Source organism: Sardina pilchardus, chromosome 4, assembly GCF_963854185.1.
Source record: "Sardina pilchardus chromosome 4, fSarPil1.1, whole genome shotgun sequence".
NCBI classification, from domain to species: Eukaryota; Metazoa; Chordata; class Actinopteri; order Clupeiformes; family Clupeidae; genus Sardina; species Sardina pilchardus.
In genome coordinates, this window is record NC_084997.1 from 10,528,930 (window position 1) to 10,553,464 (window position 24,535).

At 46.2% G+C, this 24,535-nt stretch overlaps 2 protein-coding genes across 6 annotated transcripts in view; one reads left to right on the top strand and one right to left on the bottom strand.

The window, feature by feature from the left end:
- Positions 1 to 21,774, bottom strand: part of lrrfip1a (leucine rich repeat (in FLII) interacting protein 1a) — a 41,177-nt gene extending 19,403 nt beyond the window's left edge. For 3 of the 5 annotated variants that reach the window (XM_062534093.1, XM_062534092.1, XM_062534091.1), the window contains exons 1-7: positions 21,028 to 21,774; positions 8,773 to 8,859; positions 3,091 to 3,108; positions 2,618 to 2,665; positions 1,671 to 1,715; positions 1,158 to 1,208; positions 716 to 763 (exon numbers count right to left, since the gene is read on the bottom strand). In XM_062534093.1, the coding sequence (XP_062390077.1) occupies positions 716 to 763; positions 1,158 to 1,208; positions 1,671 to 1,715; positions 2,618 to 2,665; positions 3,091 to 3,108; positions 8,773 to 8,859; positions 21,028 to 21,117 (387 nt within the window). In that variant the 5' untranslated portion in view covers positions 21,118 to 21,774. The remainder of the gene's footprint in view (positions 1 to 715; positions 764 to 1,157; positions 1,209 to 1,670; positions 1,716 to 2,617; positions 2,666 to 3,090; positions 3,109 to 8,772; positions 8,860 to 21,027) is intronic. The other 2 variants (XM_062534089.1, XM_062534088.1) reach the window with 1 other exon arrangement.
- A 910-nt stretch (positions 21,775 to 22,684) lies between these two features.
- LOC134078284 (NAD(P)H dehydrogenase [quinone] 1-like) lies at positions 22,685 to 24,349 on the top strand. The gene is made up of 6 exons (XM_062534096.1): positions 22,685 to 22,815; positions 22,957 to 23,121; positions 23,254 to 23,384; positions 23,511 to 23,624; positions 23,771 to 23,872; positions 23,985 to 24,349. The coding sequence occupies exons 1-6, from the start codon at positions 22,812 to 22,814 to the stop codon at positions 24,282 to 24,284; spliced, it is 816 nt and encodes a 271-aa protein (XP_062390080.1). The 5' UTR covers positions 22,685 to 22,811; the 3' UTR covers positions 24,285 to 24,349.
- Positions 24,350 to 24,535: the final 186 nt, after the last annotated feature.

A 24,535-nucleotide genomic window follows, 5' to 3' on the forward strand; every position in this document is an offset into this window, starting at 1 on the left:
AAATCAATAGGGGAAATATGTTCAGAACCGGACAAGAAAATGACAAACGGCGATAAGATACAAGCAATGGTGCTAAAAGGGAAATGGTTTAATGATAGCGATGCATTACACTATGACTAAAATAGAAGTCTGGTGTCTAACTATCTAGTAGCAGCACAAGTCTTGCTCGAAATGTTTCTTTCTACCCAGTAAAACCATTCAGATTATGATAAATATTCAGAAAAGTCATATTTCATTGTCTTGCATTGGCTATCGTGTTTGTTGTTATTGAACACAACACACAATTGAGAAGGATAAAATAACTTTAAATGGCCATGGGATACATTTATCTTGGACAAATCTGGCACTCTAGATCAGCTTGTCCTTTAAATCATTGAGTTGACATAATATTTTTATCTGTTGACAGCTGTTATTATTCCTGACATCAGAATAAGAAAGTTCACTGGTCAGGTCATTGTTTTCTCAAGAGTTTGTCTCAGAACTTCACAATGTCCCAATACCTTCCCTACTATTACTGCTACCCTTATTTGTGCATCAAAAACAGTGACTCTTGGAGGAAATCACTGGAAGTTAACATCATGGGTAGATTTACTCAGATAGAGTGCTTAATTTATCCCCAAAGGGAAAGTTCCATGCCATTGCTAAGTCTGAGTTAGCGCCACAGACATGAACCACATCACACGGTTATCACGGTAGTCGTGGTGAGTGTTTTTACCCGTTCGCTCCCGAGTCCTCCATATGCCCCGACAACATCCAAATCCGACTGCACACAGGGAAAGGGGTGTCACCACAGGAGCTGTGTACCAGCTCCTCAAAATGACCTACCAACCAACCAGCCAGCCAGCCAGCCAGCTATATCTCACATCAGGAGTCCTCACACTGAATCCAATGTCAACTATGGACACTTCCAAGACTTCAACACAAATATATACGCAAGCCCACAGTCATGTCCATACTACATCTTAACTGCCAACCCTCAGGTGAGTTAATGTTTCTCTAAAGTACCATCTTATTTGTATCTCCGATTATGTAACAGAAGAGAACTGACCAATGGCAAAGGCAAGTCAATAGCCTCTGACAGAGAGATGGCGTGCTGTAGTGAGATTGAGTCGAGCCTCTGCGCATGGTTAAATGAAGACCAAAGAGGGGACACTTACCCGTACGCTCCCTCGGCTACTAACGGACATCCGCTCCTCATCATCGGAGTTCTGGAGACAGAAAAGAGGAGAGGGTTTGGGCATGATTAATACTGAACGATCACTACGGAATGAACAAGCCACACAGTCAGTCACGTCGATGAGCTCTCTTACCTTTCCATACTATGCATGATTGTATTTAACAGCTACAGTCCTGCAAATGTTTTCACAGCACTACTACAGCTGCTAAGTGGTTGGGAACATGATCACCAGCACTCAAAATATCAGCTTGTTCTACTCTAGTGATTTGGGGAATCCATCAAAAACATTAGTGTATATTGCACATGGGATTGAGGCAGCTGACCCTAAAAACTGATTGAAGCAGAGTAATCACATCAACAATCTAACCACCAAATAGATCGCACAGGACAAAGCAAACAGATTTTTCAGCGAAAGGGGAACATGGAAGACCAAAAAAAATGGATGAAGGGCAAAAAAAATGTGTGGATGGATAAGATGGCGGGGGATACAGACCGAGGCATGTCTCCGCGTGTGGCGAGAGTACCTCTCGCTGTCCTCCTACAGCGATGGAGGGAGGAGAGAAACAGAGGTGGAGAGAGAGAGGAAACAGGTGAGGAATGGAAGTGAATGGAGGTGGAAAAGGAAGAAGTACACTTGGGCATCCAGCACACACATGCACACACATACACACACACACACACACACATGCACATGCTCCAACAGAGAGGTGTTACGCGACCAGGAATCCTCTCAGAGGGACAGACAACAGACATCACTACTTCATCAGACACCAGTATTACGTCATGCCGATGATTAAACCATGACTTTGCCCAGAATCACAACAGGGCTCTTGTTAAATATGTACCATCACTACTACGGCACTCACACTGATGTTAGTCACCCAGCATGCAGGTACACAAGGGTAGACAAATCCTTGACCAATGACAGCAGTGAATGCGTCAGAATGAGCTTATTGTACCTCATGGTACAGTCAGTATTTTGTCAAGGTGAGCGAGTGCCCATGACAAAATGTGTGGTGAGAGTACTGGGCAGTGACAGAGCTGTGATTACATCTGGAGACCCATTCACTTTTCCAAGGAAGCAATCCAGCTTTGATGCTGCTGACGCAAGTCCAGAAAGCATGCAGGCCTTCAGGCACATTTCCTTGGAACGTTTACTTGGAAGTCTATTATGCACACACCAAAACAAAGCACCACTCCAAACTAACTAAATATAGATGACGCACAGAGATGCATGCACATGCAGAAGGAAAACACATGCATCATGGCATGCTTTCTGAAAAACAACAACAACAACAACAACAACAACAAAATAATTGCTTTGATGCTGTACATGTGAACAATGTGAGTGCCAATGGCGCAGGGGTAAGGCATATGTCTCAGGAGCATTTGTCACTACTTTGACATTAAACACAGGGAACTGGTGCAGGTCTACAGTACCATCCACTGCTCAATGTCACCCCATTTGTTGTCCAATCCGTAGTACTTCTGAAGAAGGAGACAGGGAAGGAGGAGAGAGAAGACTACAGACTCAGGAAATCAGCCAGGAAACAAACAGGTGACAGAACAAGAGAGGCCTCAAAGGAAATATGCAGTATGCTGAGAATGAGATGAAATGATCGGTGCTTAGGTACTTAAGCAGCACTTCATATCATAATCACCGTCCTTCTAATAGTCTTAGGTGCTAGGTGATAAGTGCTTAGGTACTTAAGCAGATCTTTATATCATAATCACTATCCTTCATATAATAGACATGCATGCAATAAAAGATCAAAGTCAAATGTTTTTTTTCTCAGACAAAGAAAAGCTAATGTAAAATGGAATGCTCCACAGGTGTCTCTGATCAGGAAGGAGGCACAGGGTCGGGAATGTCCATGTGATATAGTGAGGAAATGAGAGGAAGGGGGGCCTACCTTCTGGACCTGATAGATCTACAGCACAGCAGCAGCAGCAGCAGCAGATACAGCAGAGGAGCAGCAGCAGAGAGGCAGGAGAAACACAGACACAGAGAGGGGAAGAAAAACAGGAATGCACAGAGGAGTGATGAATGAAGGGAAATATCGATGAGGACTCATCATTCTGGGTCAAATAAAGGACAGAAAATGAAAGGTGAAACAGAAGAAAAGGAAGGGGAGGACACTTCTGCTTTGGAGGGGGGGGGGGCGGTGTTACTGCACAGCCATACTGTCAGAAACTGAGGCATGGGCATATTCGAGATCACAGTACAGCACATGTGACCTGGTTCCCGGGACACCCAGATTCTTTCCACGTCTGGCAGAGGTTGACGGTCACCTGACCTACAGTAGGTCACCCTCGTCACCTGAGGTGGGCCGGGCAGACCCCTCCCCTGCCCTACCGTGACAGCTGCCTGTCAATTTGACTCTTTCCGGAAACTTCTAGAGTTTTCTAACGGTCCACAGAGCGTCGGGGGAGCAGCTGTTTGCTCAAGGAGCGCTTCCTCCTGAGTCACGCTAGCCACATTTAACATGCGGCGCCCTTGCAGCCGGTCCACAGCCCCGACTGCACTGACAAATGACTTAGAGTGAAACCACTCACCCAAAAACAGCTAATCCGTTACTGATTATGGCAGGTGGAATGGAAATAAATAAAAACTCAACATGCTGCGAAAAAGTGACCTGCTTTTTCAAAGCTCCCTCAAACACCCAGAACACAACCATGCCGAAGCCAAACCTGTCTACACGTTCCACTTGTATATCAACCACTGTTACTAATACACTCACACACACACACACACACACACACACACACACACACACACACACACACACACACACACACACACACACACACACACACACACTTGCATTACATGTTAGCACGCTACCCCATCTTTGCATTAACCCCTTCAATAAGCTTCTTTATGCAATACAGTAAGAAACCACAGACATAGCCATATTAGTGAGGATGACCATTATATTGAAAAAATAATCCGTTAATCCAAAACGGAGGAATACAACTCCACTCACCAATGCGCAGTCAGAGGAATTCTTCCAGTGAATTGAATTAAAGCGCTGATCCTATCATCTTCTTTCATCTGAGAGCTTACCTTGACCACACGTTATTAACTCCTCTCACTGGGGCTGTGCCCAGGCTCGCTAACCCTGTTGGCAGCTCCTATGATTAGCCACACACACACAGACTGGTGGCACTATGGTCTTTTAAACGGACACCATCGAGAACCACTAAGCCTGTCCATTTCAGATGGCTGACCACTAACAGTTAAACAGGCTATTCTGGTCCATAGTACGTGGACATCTGAAAGGCTTTACGTACTGTACATGTAGGGTCGAGTCACACCAAATTTTGCTCTCCTGCTGAAATGTCTACCATGTAGCGCCTGCTGAACAACTAACTGTCTGCCACAGTCTGGCCATTTAAAATATACTCTCCCTTGCTCTCTCATAAAAAAAGAGACTTGACCACAGCTATGCACAACTGCCCTGATGTACACGGACTCGCTCTGCCTCTGCCTTCTGTGATGCACACAGCTTATGTGGTGCAGATGGTCAGGTGACCAAGGCGAGGAGTCCTCTGGCTGTCCTCCCCAGTCTCCTGCCTGTCTTAATTCATGCCCTCCTACTGCTTACAGTGCCACCCACCCACCCACCTCTGCCACCCCATCATCCATCCTCACCCCCGACTCCCAATCTCCTCCTGTGCCACCTACTGTGCCGCCATATACCATCAGCCGCCGCTGATTGCCCCTGTGCTCGGCCCGCAAGAGGCCTTGGCACAACCTTGGCGCTCCAGACACTCTCGCCCTCCACAGCACATTCTTTGGCACTCCATCAAACCCCCGGCTCCCAAAAACGGTCACGCTCTTCTCAGAGTCAGCGATTCTAAACCGGCCGGATTTAGAACTGGACTTGCCATCGCCTCTCCCCTTGAGTTCTGTGGCCGTTAGAGGGTTTGGGAAATATGGTCTGACCACATGCTTTACCACTTCAGACTGACTTACTAAAAAGCGTCTGTGCTATCAGGAGATACGAAAATAGTTGCCATCAAGGTTAAGGGAACATAATGGCTTACAAGAAACACAACTGCTCAGACCACAACTCCAGACTGACCTAAATTGCGTGATTACAATGAGCTAAGTTCCAATAAAGCCATTCAATCCGATTGTTTCCCTGAAAATCAACTCAACCGACAACACAGCGGATCACTGTAACAAGTGTAACGCGTTTCAACCGCTTCATCCCAATTTAAAAACACTGGAAATTCCCTCGACCTCTTCAGAACTAGAGTCAGAAGCACCAGGCAACTGCTCAGTTGGCGCCGCACCAGCCACCCGGTCACAGCAGGCAGGTCACTCCTGGCTACCGCCTGCTGAGAAGCTATACATGACATGACCCTGGTCACTGTGTGAATCTCCTCCGGATGAATTAACTAGACAAGTCTGACTGGGCTGCCTTTGACACGCTACCTTCCTGCCTCGCTAAGACTAGCAGCAGCTAGTCTCGCTAAGGCTGTGCAGGGCTGCTTAAGTGCCCGCCGCTCTACCCACCTTCCTCAACAGAGGGGTGCGTGGGCGCCCGCTCAGCGCCGCCCGCGTCCCTCGCCCCGCCAAGCGCCTGCCAGCCGTCCTGCCGAGCTTGCGTTGCCCTCCCTCCCCCGCCACCTCCGTGCCATGCGCGGCAGCGGCGGCGTCTTCGCGGGGGCCTCAGGAGCTGCCTGGTCTGGCGCCGGGGGTGCCGACGGCGAAGATCCGAGCGCTGACCGACGTCGCCGAGTCGCACGGAAGAACACGGAATTCCGCTCAGCGAGACCCCCCGTGAAGACGGGTCTCGGTCGAAGAGGTCCTCGCGTGTGGACGTTCCTCGACCCGAGCAAGGGGTGGGTCTTAGGGTGAAGTCAAGCCGATCGCCATGGGGTCTGTGTCCGACAGGTGGAACGTCAACAGAGGGTTTGTCGAGGGTTTTGAGTGAGCCGAGCGAAAACACGCCGTGGGGCAGTGCAAAGAGCACAGCCTGCTAATCTGCTTTAGGACTTGGCAGGAGGTTTAAAGCTGCGCGCGCACACACACACACACACACACACACACAGACACACACAGACACAGACACACACACACACACAGACCACATACACACACAGTATGCACCCAAACACTGCCATACACCTCCTGATCACACTGGGCTTAACCCTCAGTGATGGATAATCCCTGGAGTGTGACTGCGTATGTGTGTGTACGTGTGTTTGTGACGAGGTGTGTGCTGTGTGTGTGTATCAGGATTGCATAAGGGTGTTTGGTGATTGCTCATATGCATATGTTTGTGGTGCGCCAGTAAACATAGACATATCCATTCCCCAGCCAATGGGCTTTCAGAGAGGGAGGCTGTGCAGTTCCAGCCTACAAGCCAGACAATTTCGAAGGGGGTTTAGCGGGAGGGAGACGTTGACGGAATGGTTGAGGACTTGAGTGGTGTAGCATTCGAAAGGGCTGAGTTTAAAAGGGTTGATATAATCCTCCCCCAGTGTCCATCCACCTGTGACCACAACTGACCTCTTCTGGTGCTGGCCGCAGCTGCCACAGGCCACGGCGCTGATTCACAAATGGCAGACGGACGAGCTCCTCCACTTACGGTGAGTTCATGCTCATACAAAAGACATCCAGTGGGACTTATTTATTCTGAGCTTGTGCTGGCAGGGATATTAACATGGTTTCACATAAATGTTGTAATTCTGGAGAAATAACAGGGTACTATTTTAATGAAAGCAGCAGTATAAAGTGGCAGTGTGGGAGTTTGGCCTGCTAAAATGCTATGGCATTCGAGCAACCATCCACTAGCAATCTACGAGCTTCCCAAAACATCCCTCTTCCAATCGTCAGTCTGTGGCATGACCATCATACCTTCCGTAACTAGCTACCACTGCCACACATTCCTCAAGTTGTTTACGTTACAAAGGGAGTCTGCCACTGCTCTGGTGCCGTCTCATTAGCCACTAAAGCTCCAGGGCTCCAGTATGCTACTCAACTCCACACTACATTACATTGCATTACATCACACTCCACAGCCCACTGAAAGCGCTGCTTGGATGAAGGAGACGGACACTGGGCGAGTACACACTTGGCCTCTCACAAACACACACACACACACACACACACACACACACACACACACACACACACACACACACACACACACACACACACACACACACACACACACACACACACACACACACACACACACACACACACACACACACACACACACACACACACACACACACTCCCGGTGACGTTTACCAAAGGGCAGGAGACAGGAGTGGCCACTGAGACACACCTCTCTGCAACTTCCCTCATCCCACTCACACCTTCCAAGGAAAGCATGACTAAACCCTCCATTAAAAAGGATTCATTCTCTCCTCTAAACTAGAGCCACCGAAGCACTGAGAGAGACTGTTATCCATTAACCCGCTCCTACCAGAGGGAGGCCATAAAGTGGCCGTTTAAACATCTGAGGCCCTGTGAACGGACACCTCCAGCTGGCTCGCCAGCTTCACCAGCTGTCTCTCTGCAATCAGACAGCAGCACATACACAAACAGGGCACCAGCAGTGGCCAGCGGACCCCACACCCAGCACGTCCAGCCCGGCGATGACCCCGTCGTGGAGCCAGTTAGCAGGCAGGCCATCACTCCGTGCAGTGGGAGGACCACACCGGGAGGGGAACAACTCACTTTAGGGTAACAACAGGATAATTACTGTAATTGTGCTGCATGCGAGTGTTGGCTTAACAGTTGGGTGCTGACGGAATTATGGCTCCAGTGGGACGCTCAAAGGCTTACAGGTCTTAAAATCAAAAGGAAAGGAAAGATGAAAGATAAATACAGAGTTGTATGCAAACACCCCAGTTGCTGTTGTCTCAACTGAATAGAGAGGGAGAGATAGAGAGAGAGAGAGAGAGAAAGAGAGGGGATGGGGCGGTCCCGTACAGGCTATGGGAAAGCTGTTGCCATTGGGAGTTCAGTCTCTCTTTTTTTGTTGAGCTAAATCTCCGAACATCCTGCAGGAAGAGTGTCGATATCCCCTAAGGCCAGAGGAAGGGATAAATTACACTGCTCTCTGACATCAGTTAGAAGTGAATGGACTGGATTTTTAAAGATGATCCCTAGTATCCCATAAAAAAATGGTCACTTACTCCTAATAAAACTGTCGAGCACTACTAATTAAAAAAAATATAGAAATAAAATCAGTGAACACTTGCGTAACCACTCACTCTCTTTTATGCTTCAAGAGAGTGAGCAACATGTATTTAATTGCCTATTCAAACTAGACTGTATTCAATTGAAGGTGAAGGGCAGCTGTGTATGCACAGTGGGCCAAAAGGCCATTGTTAACGATGTCCTGTCAACACTTTGACCGCTTTGGCAAAAGACGAGTCGATGTCAAAGAGCCTGAAACAGCATATTCGAAAGGAAAATGATCCATTCCTTATTTAGAGGTCCTAACCCTCCAACTGTAAAAGTATCATGTAATTGAAAGCACTACAAGGTTATTTAAGGAGACGGGCCCATGGCGTGTGTTTATGTGTGGTCTTGTGGATCCAGCATGTGTGTGTGCGATAATCACCTCTTTCTGTTGCCTCTCCAGCTCCTTCATGCGGATCTCTCGGGCTTCTGCCCGCGCTGCCCTCTTGGCTGCCAACCTGGCCTCTGCCTGGAGAGAGAGAGAGAGAGAGAGAGAGAGAGCGACACAAAGAGAGAGAGAGGGGAAAGTGAAAAGTGAGAAAGGTAGAAGAACAGATGAAGGGATGGGCAGACAAAAACAGAGGAATTGAGTCGGTTGGTTAAAAGGCATTTCAGACATGCTGAGACGATTAAATATAGAACTCGTTAGCAATGCACTAAAAGCTCACGATTTTGGCATGGGATAGCAGTGATTATAAGCCCAGTAACACCCTAACAGCTGGACATAATCCACCCAAAGCACTGTTCACTTGTGCTTGAAATCACATTCTAAACAATGAAATAGATCTACAGTATATTCACTGTGGAAATGACACAGAACCAATTCAGTGCTCCTAAAATAGTACTATGCAACCTGGCAACATGCAAACCATACGACATCTGTACTCTTCATTATGCAAATCAAGTCTCAACCGTTATAGGAGCTCAACTAGTAGGACTGTGTGTGTGTGTGTGTGCGTACAAAACATGCACAGTGATCCAGAGGTATAATTACTAAACCACATGTTTGTATGTGTTGCTGTGTGGGTCCACACCGTGTTTACATGCTCATGCTAACCAACGCAGAGGGATATGTTTACAAGAGTATTGGTTTTACTTGAGTGATAGATAGAGAGTGTGCGTTTGTGCATATGTGTGTGTACAGTATGTAGGTCTCTGTCTATGTGTTTGTGTATTAGTCAGTGTGTGTGTGCATGTGAGTGTGTGTGTGTGTGTGTGTGTATTAGTCAGTGTGCGTGTGCATGTGAGTGTGCGATGGCAAGCATGTGTCTCTGAGTGTATGAGCATTTGATTTAGCTCCTGACGAGTAGGAGCAGCTCCTTTTAAGGAAAAGGCTGTGCTCAAGTGAGTGTGTGTGTGTGTGTGTGTGTGTGTGTGTGTGTGTGTGTGTGTGTGTGTGTGTGTGTGTGTGTGTGAGCGAGAGCACTTCCTTCCTGTTACTGACGGCAGCAGAATGTGGAGGGGGGCCAAGTGGCCTTGAGGCGGGGACAACACTGCTCTCGTCCAATCAGTGAGGGGGAACCGGCATGACCCTACCCACCCCCTAACCACCAGTTTCCTCACAACCTCACGCCAGAGTGGGAGACTAGAAGTGCACATTTGTATGCCTTAACAGATATCACTTATTTTAGCACACTCATACCTCTGTGTCTAATATCTGCCTCAATGCTTTCTGGAGGTCAAACAAGTCTTTTCAATAAACCAGCTGATGAGAGAATCTTTACAGATTTAGAGTTTTATCTGCTGCTGACACATTTCCTGTGCTGAGTTTTCAGTCTTTCGACTACCCCCGTCCTTTCACCCCTGACATCACCAGCTCCCAGAATGCACCTCTCCTCCACGACGTAAAATGTCAGTCTCTCAGGGACCTGCCTTTCCTGGCGAGGCTTCTTACGGGCTTTCCCAAGGAAGCAGCTGCCTGGCTCCAGATAGATCACACTTGTGAGAGAGGCCCATGATGCTGAACTCCCAGCAGACGTAAACAATCTCCAGGTCTGTGCAGCACACTGCCTGGCCGGTCACAAAGGAGCTTTCTCCCTCCCTAATGCCATTACGCATGCTGGGGAGTGTCTCTCAGCTAATCAAGCAAACAAGCAACCACTTGCATTTAATCAAAGGACTATGGCAACTTTGGTATTCAGGACATCCCGTACTGTCTGGGGAAAACTCGCTCTAATTTTTGGTCTATGCACAGAGGGCAATTCTAAATCTGTATGCAAATGCGAATTTATGTATGAGGCAACACTGTCAATTTCATGAGTGTACCGGTAGTCTCTTAAAGTGAACGCGTGCGTTCGACCACATGGGTCTACAGTAATTTCCCATGTATAAGATGCATTGTGTCAAAAAGTACCGCACCTGTGTATTAACAGCAGTTAACTTTAACTGTCTTATCTTGTCACAAAATACTATGAATCAGAATCAGTTTCATCCAAAAGAATAACAAAGTTACGACATATATTCCCATGTATAGTCCATCCCTTTCTATTGACCAAATAGCTAAGGAATTTGGCAGTATTACAGTATGTGAACATGCTGATTCTAAGCCCTGTGTGGTCACAGTAGTGTGTCTAATGTGACGTGGACAGTTCGGTCAGCTTCATGGTCTGGGAGTCAGTGGCCAGAGTCCACAGGACACAGCCAGTCAGTGGGCCAGGAAGTGATGACATCCTGAGTAGTGTCTGTCCTCACCAGAGCGTCCATCAGCAAGCAGGAGTGGACGCCACATCAGGCCACAGCCACTAGAGAGCACAGTTTCCCACGCAGGCCAGACGCATGGGACAGCTCAGCTGCCTCAGCTGTTTGCTCAGTGCACAGGATCAGGGCCAAGCCATGCATACATTACGGTGTCCTCACAATATGCAAGTAGTCTAAGATTGGGAAAAGTATCGCATATATTGATTTACTGTAATTCTAAGGAGGATCCATCCGAAGGTTACAGAAAGTTCATGCAGTGTGCAACAAATACAGCATTAGATGCCATGAGACTTAATGACTTAGTTAGGGGACTTAATACGTTTCTCTGTCATGTTGTCATGAGAGTCATCTTGTGATGCTGGTGCCCTTGGGCCAAAAGCCATGGTGTAATATATTTTAAAAGGAGGAGGAGAGCCAAAGGAAATAACAGAGTAACCAAGTGTGTTTTCCGCTTTTGATTTGTTTGCTTTTAATAAATGTTCTGTACAATGTCCAACTGCTACTTTGCTGGCTGAAATGAGACCTTTGTATTGTTGTTCCATCTATACAATATCCCCACTCAAACCACAGGGAGCAAACAACTCCAGGCTTCACACACACATAATCACACACACACACACACACACACACACACACACACACACACACACAACCACACACACACACAACCACACACACACACAATCACACACACACAATCACACACACACAATCACACACACACACACACACACACACACACACACACACACACACACACACACACACACAGGTCTGAGGCAGCATTGTGCTGTGGGAGGTCTCTGAAGTCCAGACAGACATACATGAGACCCTCCAAGTCAAACACAGCACACTCCACAACTGGCAGCCTCTGTACAGCGTCTGTTGCCATGGAGCATGACAAAACACAGGAAATGCATAAAATATCTGAACATGTCATAGCAAAAAAAGCGGTACAATATAATCTGATGTTTATATGAATGTTAGGTCAACAGGGCTGGTATGCTGGTTTGACTCACTACGTGACAAGCACAGAAAAACGCAACACCCGAAGTATGTAAGAAAACAGTCAGTAATATTGAAACCAGTGTAGCAGAGCAACTGCCTGAAAACACACACACACTCAGTTGAGTGTTGAGCTCATGTTGGGTGCTTCTAGAGAAGTGAGAACAAGGGCCTGCTAGCTCATTTGCGCTCTTTAGCCTCTCAGACAGTTGACTCATTCACAAGTCTGCCTCACACACCCTTTCCTGTGCCGCTCACGGTCAGAGACCACAGCCCCACTTCAGCACACTATCTACACCACACGACCCATCTGGCAGAGCTGAATATCTGCAGTTAAGCTATCAGAGCACGAGACTGTATCTCTCTGGAGACCAGCACACCTGCAGAAACACACACACACACACACATACACACACACACACACACACAGACATTTGTACTCACACACACAGACACAGACACACACACACACATGCTACCTTCCTGCAGCTCTCAAAATAGAGCATGATGTCAGTCTCAGTCAGCATGTGGAAGCCGGGGTCGTCCACGTTCCCACACATCCCTGAGGCCGATGCACCTTCCCGAGGCTCGCACCCTCCCAGAGACTAACGGAATGGAGGGATGCTCACACCCCTCCTTTTCTCTCTCTCTGTGTCCTCTCGCTCTCCTCTCTCTCTCTCCTTTTGCTCATTCTCTCTCTTTCTCCCTCCCTATCTCTATCTCCTCTCATCATCCTCGTCTCTTCTCCCCTCCTTTCTTCTCTTCTCCTTCAAAGCTATTTTTACTGACCTACATGGACCGGAGCTCTATCAATATCCAGAAAATGCTCTAATTCAGCCCGAGTTCTGCGCTGTTCTGTGGCTGGTCCTGCCGGGCCCTAGAGGGCCGGTTCCGTTTCCCCTGCAGTGAGCGCGCAGCCTCAGATCCCAGATACGCAGAGGGAGCCTGTAATGCTGAGTCCCTTCTTCAGAGGACATGACAGTAGGGGGAGAGACCACCACGTCTCTCTGGGTCAGACACAACAGACCACACTGTCACTGTGCCCTGGGCTGGCGTGCGTGTGCGTGATGACACAGCTTGTATCAGACACAGCAGATCTAGCACACACACAGGCTGCCTTCTCTCGCCCCGACATGAGACTGGCTACATAACAGACTGCTCTGTGTTGCTACACCAGCAGCATGGCATTTGATTAATCGGGAATCTGTTCAGGAAACATTTCTCCCCCCAAAATGGCACCCTGATGTGGAATGGTCAGCGGCATGCATGCCAGTCCAGTGACGATATGAAGAACAAGAAATGCTAACTGCTACTGGAAAACAGTAGGCCTATAAATGTATAACGTTTACTGGACTCTATATATAGCCTAGCCTTCCAAACAGTGTGCCCACTTGCATAGCAGCCTATAATAACTCTATCAGCTATGACAGACCCCTGGAGAAGACAAAAAAAGAGTAAACTACACATTGAATGACTTACGAGCCACATTGTTGTGAACAATTTCAAAGACTAAATTTTAAAATTGATAAATATTTTCAGGCAGACAGTATCTCTAGATCTATCCCAGTATGAAGGAGTCTGGAACAGTAGAGTAACATTCCTGAAAACAGTTCCATTCCATCCCATGGGTGCCATTCCCTCTGAGCAAAGGGGCATGTCTGTCTGTCTGTCTGTCTGTATCCTGTCTTTCAGAGAGTTAGGCATCTGCTGACAGCCACGAGAGGGTTTCAGTCCACTATCATGGCCACGGCTGACAAATGGCACCGAGTGAAATGCCAAATCACCCAGCACTCCCAGTCTGTCCCACACACCCTGGGCAAGCCAGGCAGGCAGGCAGGCAGGCAGGCAGGCAGGCAGGCCTAGCAGCGGCTCTAATCTTAGGGCACGCAGACGGGACAATGGGCGGATGCTGGGAGAATTCCCCCGTATGGCACTGGAGCACCACTAAACATTTTCACAGCCATGAATGTGCAGGGTGGGGGGGGACACACTCTCTCACACACAAACAAACAGCCGCACACACACACACACACACACACACACACACACACACACACACACACACACACACACACACACAGAGACAAATCCAGGAGGGCCCATTTCTATGGCGACCCTGCGAGCTCTTGATTACCGCCTCACTTGCGTCAAACTTCCCAACCCCTCTCCAATCAGGGAGCCAATTGTTCCAGCTCCTTTTCAGGCATTCAGCGACACCACCAACAACAACACACGCACTCTTTTCATTGCACACTTGAAAAGAGAATTGAGTCGGATCTGATGAGACTATGTGAACTCTAAAAATGTCTCTGCCCCACCCTACGCCTGACTGTGACGGACATAAAAACACTCCGTGCCCGAGGAAAAAGTCTCGAAAGCTTTATTTGTCAGGCCGCCATGTCAAGTAAACACAAACCCCTCTGTGTATCAGAAGTGGTGGATTTATACCCAAAAAAAGAGGTTCTTGTTTCCGAAGCCCTGTTTTTTTTCCCAACCACGGCCAAAATTAGAACTGTGCTAAGGACATGGCCAGATAACTGAGCCAGACTGGAAAAGTTAGGCAGGACGAAAAGAATGCGGCAGGCACAGCACCCAGCTGCACACCGCACCCTTCAAAACCAGCGGTATATGGCTATGGCCTGATCACAAGAGGCTGAGAAGTTATGACAGTAAGGACTCATTTTTCGGCAAAGCCACCCTTCTGTGAAGAGGACAGTGACTTCACACAATCCATGCTTACCATTCCCAGATGACAATAAAGACAGTGGCATGCCTTCAAGTCATCTCCATTGTTTAGCCATAGACCACATAACCTGAGGCTCAACCACAAGTATGGTTCCATGAAAGAAGGGACATTGATGGAGGGGAATAGAAGGAGGGGGGATTTTGTGTCGTTACTCTGCGATCGGAGATGCCACAGCTGTCAGAGGAGAGGGGAAAGTCACAGGCCACCTGAGGGGGTGGGGGATGGCCTGCTAACAGCATCATTGTGAAACGAAGCACTGGGGTTTGTGAAAGAGGAGATGATGAGCCGCTCGGCGCAACAACTGGGCTTGTCTGTGCGGTCGGGACACATCTCACCGGCACGAGGACGTGAGCTTAAAAACTCTCCGAGCACAACACGTAGCATTCACTCACTGACTCACTGACTCAGCCAGCGAGGCCTTGTTTAGTTTAGAGTGACTTCAGGAAGTTGCTGAAGTGTGGTCAGAAGAGAGGGATAAAGAGCAGGGGATTGCTCAGATGTGGGGATGTGAGAAGGGCAGGGCAACATTGTGCTTCCTCTTTTGCTTGTTTCCTTCCCAACTGTGGTCTTACTACAGATGCACCATGGGTCTCAAAAGGCTTTGATTTCCCACGCACAACAGTGACGTTTCAGCGGCATGATTACAGATGACATGCTTTTAAAACATGTCTGCCGAGAAACAACTGTAAATAGCAAGAATATGATAACAAAAACAACCTATTTCAATGATTTAAACATAGGACACATTATAATTCCCAAGACTTCAAAGCGACCATTTATAACCTGCCATATTCTGAATACTGCTCCCTGCAACATGTAACATCACATGATATTTACCACTTGTGAGTTGTCTGACACCAATTATGGCAATGCTATACTGTCACATCAGCTATACACCTAAACAACACAATGGTATTACATCATGGTGTGAGGTGTCAGCTGCTCGTATCCTGGGGTCATGCTGCCATCAAAGGAAGACAAGATGCCCGATGTCTTGTTTTTCTGGAACAATTCAAACATTTTCAGCGCGCAAACATACTCCTGTCAACCATTATGGTCCAAGGTCACAGGAAACATTCTGCAGTGGCATTCCATTCTTGTCAGCAAACAGTCTTATCACATAACCTCTAACAATGTGACCCTGTACATTCTGTTTCAGATTTTCTCTATCTTGCACTGTTTAAGCTCAATTACATACACCGATATCAATGTAATTTACAACAGGCACATTCCAACCGGCCTGCCTCAAAACAGAATGATCACCACTTTCTGTACTGCAGAAATCAGAGACAAAGGTACAATATGAGCTCTGCAGTCGTAACTCCTTAACACTCAGAAGTCATGGATCACGCCCAAGTGTACTTGAAAGCCCAGACAGTCAGGCACACTCCACTGATTTGGACGGAGCCCCCAGAAAGAGCAGTACAAACAGGAAGAGGCTCATGATAACAATCATCGCTTGAGCAACGTCATGACGAGGAAGAGAAACCAGAGTGTGCCCACATCCTTATATGGAGAGTTCCCACTCTATGTGGTCAGGACAGCCAAACAACATACAAAGTGAGTTTGAGTAAGGGGATGAAGGGAATGAGTGGAGGAGAGTTTTTTCCCCAAGTGAGTGGTCTACATTACAGCAACGTTTTTTTATCCGCTTGTCATGATCTGTATATGTTGCGCAATGTTCAGACATTACGCCTCTGAGATCCAGGCATATTTACATGTTCATTCAAGATAACTGCCGAGTGAGATGAATGCTGTAGAAATTCCAAATGAGTTGCAGTAGACCGACAACTGTTCTCACTCCGATGAAAGCAGAGTATTACAAAAACAAAACTCACACATTTTGAACAAAAACTGGCGTGCAAAGTTATTCACTGTGTAGAACATTACTGTTTGTTTTGGAATGGGGGCAAATACTGAGCTATATCTCAGGCGCTGGAGATCACTTGAGCATGGCATTAGGGCCGCATACATGTATAGGCTGCACATGTTTCCCTTCAAAGTGCTTCAAAGTGGCTCTCCGTCTCCACAGGACAGAATGTTTTCCACATGATAAGAGGGTCACTGATCCCCTGCCCCTAATTCTGCTGTCCAGACTAATCCGTCTTAAAACACCATGAAGCCGCTCTCCAACAGCACAGCAATTTAGTCAAACTCCTCCGCCTAATCCAGCCAGGCCCCCTGAGACCCCAGTTCCAAAGAGACACCCGCATCTACAGGCAGGAAAACAGCCGTCTGATCAGGAGGTCTTCACACAGATTAGCATAAAGCCCATAATTCTATAACAGTATAGCACAATTAAGGCATTAAGAGACTTCATTATAAGCATAATATGTTATTACATTGTATTACTGTTATGCTGTTACAGTATAATGACAATGACTACGGTCAATTCCATCTCCATAAGGGTAAGCTCCTGAGACTATGAGAGTGCCGTTGGATGAGGATGTAGTGGCTGCAGTGCTGCTTATTAGAGGGGGTGGATAACCAATCCATCTGCTCAATGGTTTGACGTCCACCACCACACTCACCTCACCATGGCCATCATTCAGAGGCAGCCAGGCTCTTTGACTCAACCCTTCAGTCTAAGTACATCGAACCAGACCCATTTTGACTTGTAAATATATGCAAGAATTACAGTAGAAATCCTTTTAAGATTGAAAAACACAATCAGATTTGAATGAGAGCTGCTATATTCATCACTAGTCTAAAACCGAGCGGCCTGTTTTATTAAGTCAGTTAAGTCTGTGTTCAACTGTAGGGCACATTGTTTAACATGGAAATAATTTTATACAGTACAGCAATTTACTGTACGTCTTAAACCCAAATATTCCAGCACCATTTTAAGAAGCATAAGCAGATGTCCCTGGACAGGAAGTTCAAAACTGCTGTGCTCTGTGGAATGTATCTCCACAAATGGGATGCCCTCTCTCCTAATTGCTGAAAACCCAGCCATCTCTTCTCATACTGGTCAGTTTCTAAGAACCGCTGACTTGTTTCCAAGTATTTCCGGAATACATCTACCACAGGACAATTGGGTCTGGGCTGGACAGAGCAGGACTATCTGTTTTGCTTACTTGCTTGCATGGTACTTTTAGTTGTTAAGATACTTTCTTCAAACTTCAATACACTATCAGAGTCCAAGTAGCCTACTATTTGGCTGTTCCCTCCCTTTAAACGAGACATGAATTCTATGAAATGCATATACAATCTATCTTTACCTTTTTGTGAACTTGCCATTCATCAAAGTCACTAGATAGCAGTATAAATATCCATGTTCAGAAATGAAGTTACCTGATTATGTCAAAAGGACACTAATCTCATGTTAACGGTGGACAGGGCAGCAATTCCACCCACAGCTGTATTGCTCTGGCTGTAAAAAGTTTATGGTTGCTGCTGATTGGATCATAAACATAAAGTGTGGAGAGGGTGGGTCTGGGACGCATAATTCAATGAAACACCAACAAGGGAAGGTGCCTGATTCATAACCTACAAAGGTTGCCTTGTTGCTGTGATTTTGTTTTCGATGGTAAATAGGCTTGATTCACTGGCCGCTGTGTGAAATCTCCTACCTGTATGTTGTGTGGCACTAAAATAATCGGGGTTGGACCTGATTGGACCTGATTGTGGATCAAACAGAATACAAAAATCTGTCTGTTGCTCCCCTTGAATCTGTCATGGCCTACACCAGAAGGGAATCACATGACTTGTTGTACAAGACATGTTGCAAACACACAGCACATAATCCTTACCACAACATGCATCCCTGTTAGGCTAATCACTTTCACTCAACAGCCTACAACAGCTTCGCCCTGAAGACAGACACAGCTCGTCTAGTCGGACAGGTTAACCTACGAACCCCCCCCCCCCCCCCCCCCCCCCAGAAATCTCCAACACACTGATAAAAAAAAAACACTGGCATTCCTTCACAACCCAGTTAAACCAGCTCGGTTAGAAACAGCAACATGTCTTCTCTGCCCTGTATACGTCTCCAACAGTCTCAGTTGACCCTCTTCTCTACGTTCGCTTATGATAAGCACCCTCTACTCTCGCTCTGCCCAGTCAAACAGTGCAGCGCTCCAACAGCTGATCTTTAAGGGCCTTCTATTTTTGAAGCCCTTGTTACAGAATGAGCCGGCTCATCAGGGCTGACATACCAGGCTGTCAAGCACGCGGGCAGAGTGGGTCTCCACTGCTCTCACTGCCTCTGCTTAAAGGCACAGCCATGTTGCTTGCTCCACACACACCCACTACACATGCAAATCTAACATGTTGCAATGGCCAACAGCAACCTGCACTGCAATGGGGATCCACTCAGGAAGTGGCTGAGCGCAAACAGAAGAGGAAGGTTGTCATGGACTCAGTCTTTACTGGTGAATATCTTTGGCCCAGGAGGTGATCTAGAGGTTTGGTTTAATCATTAAGGATGGACGGTGTATCACACTCAGTATGTCGTGGTGTTTTTGGAGATGACGAGATGAATAATTGTATGAAAATAGTGTTCTACGCAACAGTTGTCTCAGCCACAAGTCCCATCAGCTTGCAGTCGTAAGAGCCATGAAAACATAAAAAAGTCAAACGTGATCCTGACCATCAGCAGCAATTAACCCTACTTCCTTCTCTACAGTTTGAACTCCATACTCAGTCATGTTTGTTCTCATACAACATAACATGTGAGCTGCTTATCTTGCCCCACATATACAGTACATGTCATCATCTATATTCTTAGTATCATGATATGATATGATAAATTCATGTCACAGGAAGGAATTCTACCCATGTATCGATAAGGATACGATATAGTCCATACCTATCATTCAATGGACTGAAACAGTTTGAGTGATGACTTTACGTTCTGAAGGGAAATCCTTTTTCAGTTGTAAGCTTAAACTGATCTGCATCTTTTCCTGTAACCACATGTAGTAACGACAAATGAATACTTGACAGGAGTTGGTTGCCCCTACACACTGCTCACAAATCAAATTCAGCTTAATCTGCTTTCATATGCTAGAATAAATTTTTCATTGCACACTTTCTATCATCACTTCATGCTCATTGCATTGATTGGTGTAAACTGCACTCTCCACCCCTTGGCTCCATCAAGAGGGCCTAGATGAGTGTTCAATTGTATGGAAACATGGAGACAAAATTGTGAGACATTTCAATACTCAACTTCGTGAGATATTGACCTCCTATTCATGTTCTCTCTCTCTCTCTCTCTCACTAGCTGACTTAAAAGTTGTGTTCATTAGAATCAGCTGATTAAGTGAATGGTTGGAACAAAAATGTGGCAGGACTTTTACTTCTGAAGCTGGACGTTTACACCTCTGCACACACACCAACTTCTTTCCCTCAAGACATTGTGATATAAGGACCTTCTGCCATGTTAGGCAGCACCTTTCCCATATGAACTGAATTTCAAGGGTTATACTTGAAAGTTTAAATAAAGATCAGAGGCAGCTAATTGCACCAAAGGCATCTCAGCAGTATGCATTTCACAGTTGAAACACAGAAGTCCCGGAGGCCCGATTTCTAACAGTGCTGTGAGAGTTGTGCCCGGTCTTCTCCCCCCCCAGGCCAGGAGCTCCCCAACAGATGCTTTATAGCCCCAAAGCACCCTATTAATAAAGTGGCTGCCATTTGCTCAAGCCTGGCCCTTTGGTGAAGACATTTCCCCCGAATGATTTGAAGTATAAAAAGTATGGATGGTTAGGCTTTTCAGCATGCCTTAATACTGATCTCATTGTCCTATTGCAGATTGGTCTTTTTTTTTGCCAATGTGCCAAACCAGCAACAACATGGCCACTCTGACACCTGTCAGATCGACCACCTGTGGCTGTTTGTCATCACGGACAGATCTGAACTTTGGTGGCAGGATTATGACAGGTTAGCACAGCGTATTAGGCTCAGCATATGATTTAGACGCCGTCCTAGACTTACTACCTTTCCACCTTCAAAGTCTGCCACTTTAACCATGCGACTCAGCTACCGACCATGTGTTAATCGGGACGAAGAGGGAGAAGTAGCCTAAAGTAACTAAGTTCCCTGTGATTTAATCAGGTATATATTGGCTGGAAACAAACATGATCTCAGATGACAATGGCCATCTAATCATGACAATGATCATCGTGTTCTTTATGCAAAAAAACAGTGAAAGAAATTATTGTCCCTCTAAAGTGTTACGCTTACCTCTCTCGCAATTACATTCAAAGCATCATCTTCTGCTGTCAATCGTTCTTTGTTAGGAATTCTTTTCCGTCCTGGTCCTTGTGTCCCCATGGTTGTTTATTCCTTTTAGGTTTTTCTACTCCAATGTGATAAATAACAATATCCTGTTTTACTTCGTCGTCCAGCACGTTTCATAAATTCCTCTAATAGACGAGGTCAGCATTAAAGTAAAGGACGCATTTTCCAGGTTGTAAAAACAATCGTGTAGTCTACACAGTGGCTCGGTAATACAAATCACCAGCAACTACTCTGTGAAGCACAAATGGTTACGCATTGTGGTACATCCGTCTTAACTTCTCTTCCTTGATTCTTTTTCAGTCACTGAAAATGTCAACGTAATCTTAGAAGATGCAGTAAATTCTCCACAGGTTTTGACGTGCGCACGTGTCGCTTTCCTTGTGGAAATAGGCTACTCTCTATATCTCCGTCCACGAACGGCTCTTTATTGTCCAAGTTTAGACTAAAGTTTTTGCATTTACTTTTCCGGTTGAAGAAGACAAGGCTACTTCGTTTCCCACTCCCAATAGATATTGAAGCCTACTCAATGAATGAACTACCCTAATATAAACGGTGAGTATTTGTAAACAAGTAGCTCTAATAAAAACAAAAAATAAATCGTTAATTCTCCTCCTCGTTTTAGCCTACTTGTTGTACAGGCAGTACTGAACTGTCAAAGTTAGACATGACAAACTGTGCTCCTAGCCCGGATAAAGCCTAGAATGAAATGAATACACGTTCCGGGGTACCGCTTTCAGTTTGCGACCGCGCAGCTGAAGGGGCAGGCTATCGCACTCTCTCACACCCTCCATGCTATTTTTAATGATGAGAGACCAGCGCTAAAAACAGAACCCTTGTCTTGTAGCCTAGTTCTTAAAGGCACACTCGATTCGGACCCCTGTCTAGCATAGGCCAGGCCAACTTTAGACCAAAGGTAGCCGCATGTCTAAATTTCATGACATAACTTGAGGGTCTATTCCACAATTAACCGATTACGCATATGCGTCCGCGCGTGAGATTTTAATGAAGTTTACCCTACCCAAACAACACTAGTGTTTATTTTAGCTGGAATAAAGCCTAACATGTTTTTGGAAAACAAATTAAATGAAATTAAATTAAATTAAATTAAAATTAAATGTAATCATATTAAATAAAACGTAGCTTATGAAAGGCAAACAGCAACTGCTATACCTACAAATGCCTGCAGACGTTTATTAAGCAACAGGTAGACCTAGGACCACCTTACAAATACGTTCAGACCTATGATGTTGACACAGACCTACGTTATCGTTACTTGCATGGTGTCTGGCGACCTCTATTGGTGGTACATTTACATTTCATTCACTTTTGAGTGAGGAGGGGTGGGTTTTATTGCACAGATCAAAACGGTCATAGGCTATTCCAGATTAAGTGCGATATATGAAGTCACACTGTTCTCAGCTATTTAATTTCATTCGGTCCACGAGTGTAGACCTGTATGCCACAATACCTATCATCAGCTATCAAAAGTGACCTCAGGTGAGGCTAACAAGAAAACACTTACTATGACAAGTGCCAAATTGCTTTCAGCAGGTAGTTTAAATAGGTGTATCCTTCGATTGGTGGCCGTTAATCGGGGGGGCACCGGTGAAACTGATTGGTTAATAGCTGTAAGAGTTTAAAATGTGGCTACGCCCGGTTTCCTTCAGTGTGGTATCAGTCTCCTGAAGTGTTTGGAATCTGTTTCGCTTGAACAACCTTCTGACAAAATGGGTTAGTGGTTTCCTGAAAGTTTTAAGAAATATTTAGTTTTTTCCTCTGACTGTTTAAATTGAAGATCTGTGAGCTTTGTAATTTCTTAGCATGCCATTTTGACTTCCTCCCCCTTGTCTCGTTGTGTATAATCTACTGTAGGTAAGAACGTGTTGGTTGTTTATGCTCACCAAAGCACTAGATCCTTCAATGCTGCCGCTAAGGATGCTGCAGTGGAGTTGTTAACCGCACAGGGTTGCAATGTGGTGGTGTCTGACCTGTATGCCATGAAGTTTAAAGCCACTGCTACTCAGGATGACATCACAGGTGAGTTCAAACATTTTTGCCTCAAGCAATTCCATTACATGTTTCCTAATGAATGGCTATAAGCTGCCCTAAACTCTTCAGTTACTCTGAGTATGGTTTGACCCCTACCCCACCACCACCCGTTTTTTGTAGGTGAGCTGAAGAATTCCGAGCACTTCCGATATGGAGAGGAAACCATGCTGGCTTGGCAGGAGAGCCGACTGTGTGCTGATATTGTTGAAGAGCATAAGAAAGTGACTGATGCTGATCTAATCATTTTCCAGGTATCTTCTGCTCAGTTTTCCAATTTTCCTCATACGAGGCTACAACTTGTACCAACACTTGCAACCAGCATCATGTTACTGAAGGATTTGCAGCTAAGAGTATTGGTCATGATTCATTTGTTGTAGTTCCCCATGTACTGGTTCTCTATGCCAGCCATCATGAAAGGATGGATTGATCGTGTTATCACACAAGGTTTTGCCTTCACGTCTGAGAAGCGGTATAGTCAAGGGATTTTCAAGGTCTGGATTTCCCCTGTACTTCAGTGTGTTCTGTTGCGTATTTGCACTATTTATTAGCCTCATTTCCTGCTGAGTTTGCTATATAACTGATGTCTCCCAACAGAAGTATGACTCGTGTTATCACTTTGCTTCATGTCTCCTCGTAGGGAAAGCGAGCCATGTTGTCCTTCACCACTGGCTCCCATGAGTCCATGTTCAGTTCCAATGGCATCAATGGGGACATGAACGTCACACTGTGGCCCATACAGGTACAGTAAATCTGTGCCCCTGACCACTGATCAAACCTGCTACTAATATCAATTTTGACTTTTTTGGGGTTTATTGTACTGTCTATTGTCTTCTCTCCCTACCTTTTGGCAGAATGGCATTCTCTACTATTGCGGCTTTGACGTCCTGGCTCCACAGATCTTCTGGGCTCCACCACACATCCCATCAGAGGCCCGCGGCACCATGCTGGAGAACTGGCGCCAGCGTCTCCAGGGTCTTCTGACCGAGACTCCGCTAACCTTCGCCCCCTCTGACAACTTTGACACCGGCAGCGGCTTCCAGCTGAAGACTGAGGTGAAGGAGCAGCAGGCTGAAGCTCAGTTTGGCCTAACCGTGGGCCACCATCTCGGCAAGCCGATCCCTCCCAACAATCAGATCAGAGCCGGTGTTTGAAGTCTTAGCTCATGCCGTGCAATGTTGCCTCATCTCTCTCATAATAAAAGATTTTATTTGGTCAATGTAATGTGTCCTTGTTGGTTTAATGTCTGGAGTGGCTAGATCCATAATTACAGGCACGTCATATTTGATGTGATTTGTACTAATTAGTTTAGAACCAGATTGTCATAAAGCTACAGTGCATTTGTAAGGTAATTAAGAACCACAGCAGTTACTCTTGCTGCTCAAATACTTTGACTTCGACTATA